The sequence below is a fragment of the Apteryx mantelli genome, chromosome 1, assembly GCF_036417845.1.
Source record: "Apteryx mantelli isolate bAptMan1 chromosome 1, bAptMan1.hap1, whole genome shotgun sequence".
NCBI lineage: Eukaryota > Metazoa > Chordata > Aves > Apterygiformes > Apterygidae > Apteryx > Apteryx mantelli.
In genome coordinates, this window is record NC_089978.1 from 136,494,011 (window position 1) to 136,508,978 (window position 14,968).

The 14,968-nt window shown below is 38.6% G+C and overlaps 1 protein-coding gene across 5 annotated transcripts in view; it reads right to left on the reverse strand.

The window, feature by feature from the left end:
• Positions 1 to 1,886: 1,886 nt before the first annotated feature.
• RIMKLB (ribosomal modification protein rimK like family member B) overlaps positions 1,887 to 14,968 on the reverse strand; it is a 48,449-nt gene continuing 35,367 nt past the window's right edge. For all 5 annotated transcript variants that reach the window (XM_067303902.1, XM_067303909.1, XM_013956247.2 and 2 more), the window contains 4 exons: positions 11,243 to 11,473; positions 9,247 to 9,333; positions 6,145 to 6,348; positions 1,887 to 4,512 (listed from right to left, as the gene is read on the reverse strand). In XM_067303902.1, coding sequence (XP_067160003.1) covers positions 4,049 to 4,512; positions 6,145 to 6,348; positions 9,247 to 9,333; positions 11,243 to 11,473 — 986 coding nt within the window. In that variant the 3' untranslated portion in view covers positions 1,887 to 4,048. The remainder of the gene's footprint in view (positions 4,513 to 6,144; positions 6,349 to 9,246; positions 9,334 to 11,242; positions 11,474 to 14,968) is intronic.

Sequence of the window (14,968 nt, forward strand, 5' to 3'; positions counted from 1 at the left end):
GTGAAAAAAATCAAAAATGAAAAAAAAAAAAAACAGTAGCAACAGAGGTTACCTGTCCGAGCACCTACAATTCCATAGAGAGAACAGGAGTGGGTCGTTTGTCTCACACCAGCCATATAGCCCATAAACCTTCTCAAAAAGAGCGAGCCATGAGAAAGATATTGTACATGCAATTTGCTTTCACAAAGTCTCTCTAAGCCCTTAAGGTCCCTTACATATTTAACTGACAGGTTTTTTGCAATTAGGGGGAGAAACGATTTAGCAAACGTCACTATTTCATCTGTAGGATTTTGAAGTCCAGTACAATATCTGAAGAAGCGTCTCCTTTGTGTCTGACATACAGAGAAGTTCCAGAGGTTATTTCCTGAAAGATAGCATGTGAATTGAAGAAAACCCTCCAAGAGCAACCATTAGCTCAGGACAAAAATATTACGGTCCACATATGCATCAAGCATTGGCCTTCCACTGTGTTATGGACGAGGTGTTGCAGCATTCCAAGAAGAGATTTTATAAAACACATTAAAGTATTAAATACAGAGCTTAAGATACAATGTATACATTGACACAGTAAAACATAAATTGTAAACATGTTAAGTTAAACAAAAGAGAATCTCCACTGTTACAAACACCAATACTCCACGGGATTTAGTTTAAGAAACTTATTTTTGCAAACAAGAGTTTCTAAATGGCTCTCGAATATTAAAAAATACAAAAATAGTTTTATCACCATCAGCTGTATTAACACTATTTTAATCCAGTGTTATGCTGACTACTTTTTCAACATAAGCTTCCAAATCCAAATATGCAGTTAGTGTAACTGTATGAAAGTTTAGCATGTGTTTTTCAGCATATGGAACTAAAGGAAATATAGCATATAAAGCTGATGTCTGAAAATTTCACATTCAGTGGGAAACATTTCCTGGTTACCACACACTTTTTTGTGTGTTTTGTGTTTTTTTAAGTAAAAACAAGAAACCTTCCCCCCAACACAACCTCTACATATCTCACTATTTCAGGAGCAATGAATAAGTACGGAGTAAATATATCAGACAAGTGTGTCCATTTGTATCAATGAATCCTCAAGTAAGGTTTTCCTAAGCAGTATTAACACCTAATATCCAAACGCACGTATGCAATGTTTCAAATCCTTTCTCTTCCCCCCTGACCACTACACATACCCTTCTTCAAACTAGCAAAGGAAGCACCATCCACACAGGAGCATCTGAACACAAGGGAGCCAAACTCTTAAGTCCTTCAATCCACTGTTCACCTTTTAAAACAGTCCATGTGTATGTATTATTTGGCAAATATTAGTATCCTGACATGTAAGCAGGACATTCTGAAAGGGTGATAGAATTTTAAAGTTCCTGCCTGCAACAGCACTTCTCCACAAAATAATAAGGGGACTCAAAGAACAGTCCAGAATGTTCAGTTACCAGCTCTTTCCTCTAAAAGATATTTCCTGTGATAGAAATAGATTTTCCACTGTACTAACTAGCATATGTTTACTCCCTGCTGTTAATCCACGTGTGCTCAGTGTGTGCTACAGCTGAAAAGAGAAGGATCAACCTTATCAGGCTCTCAAGTAGAGGCAACTACCAGTTAAAAAAAAAGGGGGGGGAGGGGGAGAAGAGCCTCTGAAAAGACAGCTTACTGCTCAATGACTAGAAAATTAGGTTGCTTTCATATTGTGTGTATTTGCAATTCTTCATGCAAGTTCGAGACCTTTGTAATTTTCTGCATGCACTTGGAAGGCTCAGGAGTAAAGCATTTGAAAATACTGACTGCTGAAGCTCCTTTGGTTGCTGGACCAGTTGGTCCGCTTCACCTGCTTAACACCAACAGTCAACCTTTCACTTGATTTTAATAATAATATTTAATTCTACAAAAAAAGTCATTTTATTACATTCCTTTTAAAATAAAAAACCAAACTGTACAAAGAAGCATGATCAAACCTCCATGAAAGCAGGTTAATACTGTTCTGTTTATTGCCTCTTGAAGACTCTCTGCATAGTGTCCGTGAATTGTGTTTAAGGTCCAAGTGAAGGTAAAACAGCAGAGCAGCAGAGAGGTGAGGAGGGGCCACAGAGGTGGGCAGTGCCTCAGAGGGTACATGGGACATGCTCCATTAAAGTATCCAGATAACAGCAGCATTGCACACAGACAACCCCCCTCCAAACAAACCCTATTTTCACAAGATTATTTTTCAGCTGTAGACATTTTTGTTTTCTTAAAAAAGAGACATATATATATATATATATATATATATATATATATATATAGTTCCAGGATTTATGAACCCAAAATATGGGAAAAGAATGAGAAGAGGTGAAGAGGAAGAGGAGGGGGAAGACAGCAACTTAAAAATGAACTCGGTATCTCTGTTTTGGTTTTCTGTTTTCCAAAACAGATCAAGCTAACGAGAAAATGCACAGCCAGAAGGACTGAAGAGAATCAGGCAGGCTGGAAAAAAAAATTAGAAGCTAAACAGCAAAAAACCAAAAAGAAATAAAGCAGAGCAAACACACACACAAGAACACACACAAGTGTGTGCACACACACCACACACACATAAGGGTCCAGAATCAATTTGCTAATTGCTTGTGGACCTAGGTTATAGATATATATATATTTTTTATTCTGGCTGACCTTTTTTTTTCTTTTTTAATCTGCTGCATGTTTCTCAAAGCTAAGAATTGAGTATTTCTCCCCTGGATATACTCTTTGGATTTCCGTCAACATCAGCTTTTAAATATTTTCAGTGGGGAAAACATAAGCCTAGCAATACTGGCATTGCATGAACTGCAGTTTTATCCTAAAGTACGTCCAGATGTCTAATCACTTTCAACCAACTTTTTCTTCCTCCACACCCTACCACATTACCCTCCCAAAAGCAAAAAAAAAAAAAAAAAAAAAAAAAAAAAAGTACAGGCTTTAAGTCAGTGTTTTGTTACCAAATAGTCTGCAGTGTTTTCACTTTGGCCACTGTTAAAGATGCAGGCATAGAGAAGGGAGTGTTGGACCAGCATGTATTAAAAAAAAAGGAACATTAACATAGCAGATCTCTCTCAAAATGACTAAAACACTAACAAATACAAGTCAATGCACGTTTGTTTTAAACTAGTGTAATTCTTTTTCACATTGGATTACACATTATTTTGTACACCAAACATTACAGTGCTGTTTATCTCCTCCAATCATGCAAAAAATAGTCAAAACGTGCCACTTCCAGCACAAATAGAATACGACCAATTCCCCTACATAACTTTCAAAGTCAGGATTTGAGATGAGAAAAACACAAATATTAAAAATCCTCCTTCAAAAGCCTTATAAACAAAATATGGACACAAAGCTGCCAATTGATACAAAGATTGCAGAAGTTACAAACTGTACTGAAAGCTGAAGTTCAGTGAGCTGACACTTCTCTCTGTCTCATCATTTAAAGGGCCATATCCCACAAAGTCAAAAAGGGATGACTTTTAAGAGGATGCTGAACTTACACCTCCCGCTTACTACAGTGAGAAAAGTAGGTGTCCAGGAACTTTGAAATATCTGATATTAAACACTTTCAACTCTCATTGAAATTAGAGGCACTCAGCAACTTACAGGATCAAGCCTTACAGAGACAGAGGCTTAACTAAGTGCATTAATTCACAGAATTTTCTAGAGAGCTGCCAGACAGCTTTCTAAAAATCTTAAGCGTGAATCATGCTTCGATGCTTTCCTGTGAATGCACATGCACTGCAATACATTTGAGGACCAAAGCAGCATCCAAATAAAATTCCCATTCAGGCTGTGAACTGAGCATCTTCAATAAAAAAAAACTGATGCTGAAGAATTAAAACAATTTTATGCAAGACAAAAAAGTAGGGGCAATCGCAGAATATGTGCCTTTTAATCTTGCTCCCTTGATTGAACCCCCCCTTCCTCATTTCTCTGAGCTCCTCTGATAAACAGCATTGCAAGTTGGTTAAAAAATAAAAATTAAAAAAATTTAAAAAAAGATTTACAAGAGAGAGTTTTGGTGGTCATGTATTTACATGTGGCATCACTCCACAAGAAGTTTGATCTCATTGGCTAATAGCTGGTTCATGTTGAATAGAGCCCCCGGGAGCTTGGTGAGCAACTCTCTCTCCGTGGTCTCAGGGTCGCTGTCGACAGAGCTGGAGCTAGCACTCATATTGTCGACAGCGGCACTAGCTGGAGGGCCCAGCTCCGGCTCGCTAGTCTCGCTTGCCGTGGACACCACAGAGAGCAAGGACATGCGCCGCGTCAAGCGACCGGGGGTAAGGAGAGAAGCAGCATAGTCTGCTATGATACCAGCTACATCTAGATTACAAGCCTTGTCAAAGGCAATGAAACCTACATTTGCATTGGCCTCGCAGACGTAGAATGAACCGTCGTCCTTCATCAGTAGGTCAATGCCGCACACGTCCATCCCCAAGATGTTTGACACCTGGACTGCCAATTGCTTGCCTTGTTCACTCAGTGAGCACATCATACCTACACCACCTGGAAAAAGTGAAAAAAACTCAGTCTATGATCTGGTCACAGGTAACCTCCTTCTTGACAGGCCGGTGCTTTTTGGTTGGGAAGCTCCAAAGGAATCCAGAGACCTGCAAACATACTGCTGATGACTCAGATATGGACTGACACAGACTACCAATGATCTTAAAGATCCAGCAGGATTTCAAAAGATTCTGACCTGCTGAAGGCACTCATTTTATGATGACTTTATGACCTGTTTAAAAAATGGTGCGTGATGACATTTTAGCCAAGAAAGAAGGACATCATTATACATTATGAACTTGGGATATTAAAAAGATGACCTAACAAATCATAAGAGACAAAAATTTTTTCCTTCTTACTTTAGGACAGTGGTGTGAAATGATTTTAACTCCCCTATCATTCTGTAAAGTGTACTTGTTTGCCTTTTTAGGCTCAGTCTCCTGTCACAGAAAACTAACGATGTAAATGGCATAAAAAGCAAGAAAAATGAACAATAAAGGTTGACATAAAATTGCCCTTGTTTCTTCATGTAAGGTAGAGGCTTTGAATACGTATTTCTAAGTTCTCAAAGAAACCTTCCAGCAAAACTAAACAGAATGTTCCTGATAAGACTGCAGCTCTGGCAGATGTAATTTTAGGGGGCGAGGGGGGGGGTAAGACATTACCATCTTCTCATGTACCTCACACCTTGCTGTCAGAGGTTACTGTCTCTACAGCAAGAACACTGGAAAACTTGTGTCTGTACCTCAGCTGCTCCAGTTCACAGTCCATCATCTAAGTAGTAACCTACCCAGACTTCATCTGTTACAATATCAAAGTTAAAAAAAAAAAAAACATTTAGCAGAGAAATCTTTCAGAATACATTTACTCAAAATAAAGAAAGGAATAACAAAAATCTCTCAGGCATTTTGACTAACCAAAATTGTACTACACATGAACACATTTTATCCCATACCTGCTCATGTCTAGCATAGCTTCAGTTAAATTACCAGCCAGGCAAGCCCAACCCTCCTTCCCTCCTCCTGCCCTCAGAAAACCCTCTCTCCTACACTCAAAGCTATGCAGAAACTCAGTTCTGAGCATACTACAATCTATGCAGTAACTTCCTCTTCCTCCCAGACATGGTCTTGGAGAAAAAAGTTGCAGGGAGGAGCCAGAGAGATTGAAGCCAGCACAGCAGCTGCAATCCAAGAAAGGACTCTTATTTAAGACAGATCGCCTTCAACTGTTTTCTCTCTTAACATTATCATCCACCAAGTGGCTCTCTCCTTCACCTCCCCAGTCTCTTTTTCTGTCTTCTTTTTTTTAAACAGGATTAAACCAACAATAACATGGCATTGGCATGACGTTGCCACTATCACATCATTTGCTCCATTTGCATGTTCTTACAGCTTTCCCCTCCCTTTTGTCTGTCCTATAAATCTGCCCACTTTGGGGCAGAGATTACTTCTCATTCCATGTTTACACAATACCCCTCTCACTTAAGCCTAACTCTTGTTTTTTTCTCTGCAAACCTCCTACTGTAAGCACAATAAATAAAAAATAAATCTTGCAGCTTATTTCAGTTGGGTTTGTCAATTCAGTCCCGCTGCGTTCACAAGTTCTGATCAAAACTATAAACAATGCTTTTCCTACCAAGTGAGCAGTTACTCTGCATCCTCCCATCTGTTGAGCAGCGGAGCATGGTGCCCACCACACGGCCTCCTACTACGATAACACGTACATCCTTGCCATGGGACTCTTTAACGTATTTTTGAAATAAGTAAGGGGCATCATGACGAATCAAATGGCTCAGGTCTGCCAAATGGTGCTTGTCTCGTGCCAGGAACACAGCTTTGCCTGTATGAAGAAAGAACATTGTGGGATTGGAAAAAGCTACCAATTTGATCTGCGTTGCTGATTCAGCACAAGTAAAAAACTCTGATCAGTACGCTGCCCATTCTCACAGGCCCCATCTGTAGTTTATACCTATTTACACATTCTTCTGGAGAAATCAGTGTTTCACTGCTTCAGTGCTTCTCAGCGTTCAAGTACTGAAAAAGCTGAGGAACCAGTAAGTAATAAAATACAAACAAACAAACATGGCTCTTAGATAAAGGAAGTGACCTGTAATTTCAACCTTTTTTAGGAAAGGTTCCTAATGAGAGAAAAATGGAAGAAATACTAAAAGAGCAGCAGAAATTTAATCGCACAGCTTATTCATCCAAGAAGACTGGGAACCACAGCCTACTACTTTGACACACAAGAACCAATTGCACAAAACTCAAAACTCAAAAAAAAAAAAAAAAAAAAAAAAAAAAAGGACAGCTAAGACCTCGAGAGCTAAGAACTTTTAAGCCACTAGTGTGCCACTGCAAAACTGCTTTACTATTTGGAAATGACTGAGAGCTGTTCTTCCCAATACCTGCAACAGCTCACAACTCTAGAATGAGGCTATACAAAGAGACTTCAAAGTATCTGCTATGACATAAATTTAGCAAAATATTCCACTAAACACGTAAGTGAATGGAATGTACTTCAACTTTAAAAAAAACCCACTCTTCTAGAAATACTGCCGGACTTTTCTGCCAGCAAACATCTTGGGGACTTTTTGTGTTTAACCTTAAACCTGTCATTTTCATCCCTCACCAAAGACTTCCTCTCTGCCCTTTTTCAATTTTATTAATATTGATGAAAAGGCATTCCTGAAACAGATTCTACCATTCTCCACCTCTTTTCTAGTCTCACACCAACGCATCCCTTTCCTTCATTAGGTACATCTCACAATTGCTATTCCCTTTTGTTAAGGACTCTTAACAAAAGAAATGTGTCGCATATTAGATTTATGTTTTGCAATAAGCCTGCAACAAATTTCTGTGGCAGAACTTTCACTAAATTATGCTGCAATGTTAACAGAGCATGAAAAACAATTGGTAAACTGCCTAACTTAACTAAGGGAACAGAAATGCAGCAGCAGCAGCAGAATTAAGAGAAATAATGTGCCAGGAGAAATTCCAACAAGTGCTCCAAAGTCCAACTTGAACAGGCTCTATTTCGTCAGGATTTAAGGTCTGCAAAACACAAAACACTGCTTGAGGAACATAGTGTTTCTCATAACAAACAGAGCATCAGAATGCAGGTTTAAGATCGCAACAGGAAAACAAGAACTTTCATTTGCTCTCTCTCAGAACCAACTTTGGCCATCCTACAGGCACTTAATAATCTTACTGTACTCCTAAAATGAGGATGGGAAGAATGATGCCTTGGAGCAGAACTGTTTATTTCTTAGAGTTATGCAGCACCATGACATCTTGGCAAAAATAAGACTGGAACATTTGCAGCAGCAGCAAACTACACATTAAATTGGCCTAAAACAGCATGGCTTTTTTATTCAGCAGGCAACACCTACAACCATGATTGCCCTGTTTTTTTAAATACCATTTGCAAATGGCTGCTCTGTAATTCATTTGAAAAGGTTTCCCCAACTGTTTTAATGCACAAGGCTATGTATTGTGCATAAATTTCACATGGGATTAAATGGACTCTAAAGCACAACTTGTAAACAGAGATTTGCATGATTTCTGGCTAAAAAAAGGAGAAGAAACTCAATAACTGAAAAATATTTACTCATTTATCAGATTATCTAATTCAGCTTGCTGCAAAGTCAAACTCCAACCTAACATTGTAGCTCCACAAGTACTTTAAGAATATTTAAACAGGTATTATTTCCAAAAGAAACAGGCCTGATCTTCCTCTGCCACCATCTTTTGCTCTCACTTTTCCATTACATCAGCACGTGGATTTGTGGAAGTAAATGACAATTCAAATAGGAAATTAATCCAAGTTTAAATAACCAGATTAGATTTAGCCAAGATCAGTTCCTGAATCCATTTATTACACAGCTCCAGAAACACTTGTACCAGCAGAAGAGAGGGGACAGCAGGGAGTGGGAACAAGCAGACAGAGACAATAAGAAGTGCTCTTTTTAGGTAACTCTGATTTGTGTGCTCTTGGAACTTCAGTTTAAGGCTCTTTTTACTTAAAGCATTGGTTGAATTGGTTTTAAAGAAAATTAAAACAGGTATAACCCCCTGCGCAAATAACATCTGAAATTGATTTTAAACCTGGTTTTGTTTAGTAGTTCACTATCTAACAGTAAATCAATTAAGTATTTTACATTCATCACTTAAATCAAGACTGGCATTAGAAAATTTCATCTGAAGCTGCTGCATTATCACCAACAATGTCAGAGAGTTTTCTGAAAAACTGAGATCCAGTTTGTCTATAATTAGGATTCTGATTTAAATAAAATCTCATATATTCTTTGTTAAAGTCAAGTAGAAAGAAAAATCAAATTAAGATGTACTGAACTAAGTTTCTCTCTCTTATGCCTTTTTAGAAACATCTCTAAAATCCACATGGGCTCATCTCTACATCTCTAAAGCCAGACCTCCCATTATTCCAGTTCAGATCTCTCCTCACAGAAGTCACCAATGTACCATAATTTTGAATCTCTATCCCCCCTGCTTTTGCAAGACTAGGTCCTTTAATTGAGTTACTGGATTCTATTAAAACTGCTTCTCAGTGTTGCAGCCTATTCAACATTCAGAAGTAAGAGGCTGGTAGAATTTAGACATACAGAAAAGTCCAACACCTAACAGAAGACCTTCTTAACTATTATTCCTTGGCAACTTAAAATCTTAAGAGTGCTGCTCACAATCACATACTCCTTGCCCTCACCCCTGACCTCACACCCACCTCGGTGACCCCGTGTGTTCTTCACCACCATAGGAAACTCCAGCACTTCCGCCTCATCAATCATTTTGGCAAAATTCTCATGACCACCTGGCAAAAAGAAAACCAACAACATTATGTGCCAACAATCTGGTGTGGCCAAATTGGGGATGTAATTGCCACATATTCCTCCCACCCTTCCAGCTTAGATAATGCAGAAGAAACTAACAGTTAAGAGGAACTTGGGTCATGGAGCAGGGTCAGACTTTGAAGGTATTTATAATCTGTGGAATACTAATTCTTACTTCCTTAGGAATGGAAGATACAAATTGACAAAGTCCTCCTGACCATGACCTCAAAAGGTTCAATCCAATTTTCCAAATCTGAATGACCCAATTCTACCATCTTGTTCCAGTTTATCCCTTTTATCAACTCCTACCTTTGCAAATCTCTAGCAGGAAAATAGCATGAACTTAACCCCGGCCACTGTTCTATCCAAACTACTAACCAGGAAGGCAACATGGAATACTAAAACAAGGTATAATCCAGAAAGTTGCAACAACCCAAATCTTGTCACTCCACTTTCCCACTTTCCAAGGCTTAAGTTTCCTGTATCTCATTCTCCCTCCTGAACCAGTACTTCAATCTCTGTCTCAATGCATTGATAAGTGCCTTAGAAAGTAGCTTTTAATCACCATTCACGTGATTATGGTCAATGTTTTAAGGTTATCTGAGGACAGCTCAATTCACAAAAGATTTAACAAAGTATGAGCAATAAGGAAGTCAGGTGAGAAAGGAATGAGACTCCGCTAAAATCTTTTGCAGCAAAGCACAGAAATCAAGCCAAGACACTGGTCAGAAAGCCAACAGCATCTACCATTATCCTGCCATGGATTTTAAAGCTAGTCAGGGAATAACATGCAGTTCAGTACATCCTGTTTTTCTTGGCAAAGCCAGCTCTCACTGATCACTTGATACTTGCATAAAAATAAACAAATAAACAAATAAACAAATAAATGAATAAATAAATAAAAGGTCATGCTTCTGTCAAATTCCATAGAAAGGCATTAAAAGAAATGGCAGGGAGTTATGAAAGAACAGAGATGTTCTCTAATTACCCCATCATTCTTGATCTCCCTTTCCCCAAGGAATTAAAAACCCCTTCTCAAAGAACTAGAGCCACTATATTTCTAAAGAAAGGATATGTTACTTCTCAAATTAATTTTCATAGTAATTCACGGAAATATTTGACCCATGAAACATGCTTCTGTCAAGTTCCCATAACAAAATCCTACAGCTGCACCTGTATAAAGGGGAGGAAAGCATATTTCCCAATAAAGAACAGAAGGCTGACAGGTATCTTCCATTCTTTAATATATTGCAATTAAAAGACAGAAAGCATCTCAGGGCAGAACAGACAAATGGTTCCTCTAATCTAGCACTGTGTTAGAGACCAGACACTCCAGAGGCATGAACAAGAAACAATATTAATTATTCATTATTCTAGAATGAAATTTTACTCCAAATCCCAAACAATTACTAGTAGTTAAGCATGAGAGTCTGTATTCTTTCTATCCTTTTATAGTAACTAATGTACCTGTAGATATTTTTATTCATATAGAAGTTTAATCTATTTTCAGATTTTACTGAAGTTATGAACTTAACAGTATCCTAGGACATCTAGTTCCCCAAGTTCTTGTCTGTTGTTTCAGGCAGGCAATTAGAAAAGCGGATTATTTAAAGAGTTCAAAGTGTTTCAGTACCAGCAAAAAGTAGTTCTTGGGAGGCTGAGGTACATTCAAAGCACTCTTCCCGAAGCATCACAGCAGCAACAAAGCCAAAAAGAGAACTTGAGTGTCCTGACTTTAATTTCTGTCGCTGGTTACTAAACACTTACTGTGGTACTACCATAACACTACCCAATTCTAAGGATTCCCACAACTTGACTCATATCTTTTGTATTGCAAAAGCATAAATTATTGTAGGCAACTATACTATCCTTTTGATCCAAAAACCTTACCATATGAAAAGGTGTCTGGAAGAGGCACACCATGACCAGCAAGTTCTTGGAAAGTCCAAAACTTGTTGACACAGTTGAGGATGGCTTGGGGACGATTCATCAATCGACAACCCATCTTCTCTAGATGGCGAAGGACTGTGATATCGCTGTCACTCTGGACCCAAGGCGTTGGCACACGCACAACAACCACCTGTGGGTAAGCAGTAATGAGCTCCCCGTTCACCCGGAGACCTACAGAAGGAAGAGAAAACCATTCCAATCAACTACAAGGTTTTCAGGACATGCAGAGAAATACTGCACTATATGGGTTCACAAGAGAGATACTGGACTTCAACGGTGAATGTTAAAAAAAACACATAATTCTCCCTAAAATGCATCTTGTCAGTTGCACTATTTCATACAGGTCACAGTAAGCCACTTAAAACTATAGCTAGGCAAAGAACACACCCTAGAAAGGCGCACAATCCTGAGCTCCTTCCCCGGGTGAAGCATTAATCTTAGGCTGACGCATTATCCTTTCTATGAGTGTTAGCTGCACACTACCTTCACTTTGGCTGTAACAATAGCTCAGGAAGCTCCTGCCTCTCACCACTAGTTCTTGCCCACATGCTATAGTTCATATCCTTCCCTTCCCAGTCGTACTGGTCCTACTGTTTGCAGAATCACATTACATAACATATTGCAGAAATGACTGAGATTAGATATAACCTTTAAAAAGCAGCAGTATTTTTTTTAAACACAGATCATTTTAACAATCTGATTTATATTAAATAGTAACTACCCAGAAATAATTTTATCAGAACAGCTGGGAAGGCAGCACCCTGTGACACAGAAGCAGGAATAAGAAGAAAAGCCAGCCTTGCTACCAAGACCAATGTATTACTTAATCATGACCTGCACTTTTACAGCGTATGCTTCTGAAAAAACAGGCATGGGATGAAAATTCTTAAGTTGTAAAAAGGAGAGTATGATAGGACTGGTTGGGAAGGCATCAAGCTGTAAGAAGACAGTCTGGCAACTGAGGATGGGAATAGACCAGAAGTATCTGATATTCACTTTATCTGCCTTATCATGTTCAAAGTAAAACTTCTAACCGCAGTGTAAAATACACAGTTCACACTGCTGTCAGCACCCTAAGCATTAAAGAGAAGAAAGAAGGTGGGCTGAGAAATCACAGTGCATCTGGATTTCTGTGCCTCTGAAATGCCAGCTCTAACCCTCCAGAGAGACCTAAAACTAATTACCTGATCAGCTCTCTTCCAAAGATGTTACTTTTAAATACAGACTTGTATCTACTCAACCCATAAAGACACACAGAGTCAGGCAACGTATTTTCCTTTTATTTTCATTTCACAGTGCACTTTAATTAATGGGGGCCGGGGGGGGCAGGGGAAGGGGTTCCTCTGTACTTCCCGTTTTCTCTTCTTCTCCCACCCAGGATACATCTCAGAGCTTGGCTTTAATACAACAGGGCAACCACTTAAATCCCCAAATGGAAGTAAAAATATGTGCCCCAACCTTCATGAGGACATAGAACCACGCTCTAAAAAGGCCAAAACAGAGCCATATCCAATACAAATCCTTTTTCCAATCCCCACTGCCATAATTGTACAGAGAATGAGAAAACATAAGCAGACGAGTGCTCTGGCTGCTTACCTCATTAGCACCAAGCACTGCCGCATTGCAGCTGACATGACTTGTGTGTTTAAGCAAGCAGGCTTCAGACACACACATACACCATTTTACAGAAGCGTCTCAAGCAAGATAAAAACCACGACATTAAAAAGCCTGAGTAGAATGTGAACATCAGGAAATGGACTACCATCTTCTTTAGCCAGTCAAGGAGTTCTGTTTAGGCAAGCAAAATTTCTCTCTCTTACACATATATTTTCCTCACTTAGATGTGTGTGCCCATTTACACCCACTTTTTGCCACTGTAATTGCATACATGTCCTAATCAACATGCAAGTTGTGTAACAATACATTTTGAAAAGGACTGCATTTTCTACAGAGCCCAAAAATAGCCATTGTACGCCTCTGCTGTGAACCAAAACTACATAGTTTTCTAATTCATAATTTCTCAGAGTCTGTTTTGTTGTTTTTCTTTAAATGAAGTCATACCACATGCTGAAGTTTTGCATTATGGAGCTTGAAAAAGAGAAATGGCAATTTGAAGAAAAGTATATGCCTCATCTAGAATTCTCCTGAGTATCTGGATTAGACTTGACTATTACACTATGATAAATTCAGTCAGGCCACCAGCCACCCTGGGATGACTCTGGAAGTACACTCACGTGATCAGCAGAATAAACTGACCTCTTGTTCCAGATCAAAACATTTTCTCTGGTCTCAATACTGTTCTCCCCAAACGAAGATTTTTTTCTTTCCCCTCACAGAAGACAGTTCATGAACAAAGAAAAGAGATACTCAATGAAATGTATAATTTGAGTTACCACTACTGACATGTGCCATAAAAATTAGCTGCAGTCTCCCAGCAACATAGTGCTGCAAACAGAAGCAGCTTTACTACAGTAAAAAGGAGAGCCAGATTCTGCCATTTTGAAAAATAAGCTTGTATTCAGCATTCAATTTGAGACCCAGCAGTTAATAGTCAGGTTAATGGTCTTTGTTGTTGAATGGACTGATGAAATAATATTTATTCATTATGATGAAATCAGTACATTGAAAGCAGTACATTAATGCATACAACTAATTTCTTCTCCAAATCATGAATTCAAAGAGGGAGAAAGAAAAAGAGAAATACTACAGTGTGGTTAAGAGGAAATCAATGTTTTTCTGAGAATGGACATGGGCTCTCTTTATAGGAATAGTACCATTCTGGTCCCAGAACAGTAGCAGCAAGTTATATTCATGGTTGCCTGTGGATAAGGAGCTGACCTCACTAACAAGGAGAAGACAGATGTTCAGGTCATACAAAAGTACCTGGACAAATACTAAGTTGATCAATTCGCTGGCATTCCCAGTGGATGCCCATGCTATCACAGACATAGAAATAGCAGGCAGTTATGCAGTCCTTTCAAATACAATATTGAGGGCCAAAAGGAGTTTTCATTGCCTCTCCAATGTTAAGACCTTTTACCAAACAAACACTCATCATCCCAATGCCTGGGGAAACTTCTTTTCATTTTATTATAAAGGATCTGGGCATTCTTTGGCCTTATGAGAAAGCAGACTCCTGCAGTTGGAACATCACAATATAAAAAATAATATAAATCCTACACCTGTACAGGACTTGTTCTTTCATTCAGCACCAACTTTCTTTGTTCTTCCTCTACAAAATAAAGAAGTCTCCAAAATGGATTATGGCGGACCCTTATCATTACACAGTAATTTTAGACATGCAGCAAACATCACAATATTCAGCTGAAAGTGGAAAAGGAGTTTTAGCAATGCAGACCATAATCCCTTGGGATGGAATTTTGCCAGGTTACAGCATATCCTTCAGATAAAGCTGAAGTATTTATTTGTGTATTAAAGTATTTAATACACAAGCACAAGGAGACTGGACAGACTTATATATAACTTAAATTACTGAAATCAAGCTTCTCTTTGTATGCAATTCAAACCATCGACATTAACTGATATATTGTGATAGATGAGAAGACTAGAGTAGTTGAAAATGTCAAAAGCTAAGGCTTGAAGAAGAAATCCAAAACACATTAATATAACAAAAGGAAGAAGAAACTTCAAGGAAAAACACTACAT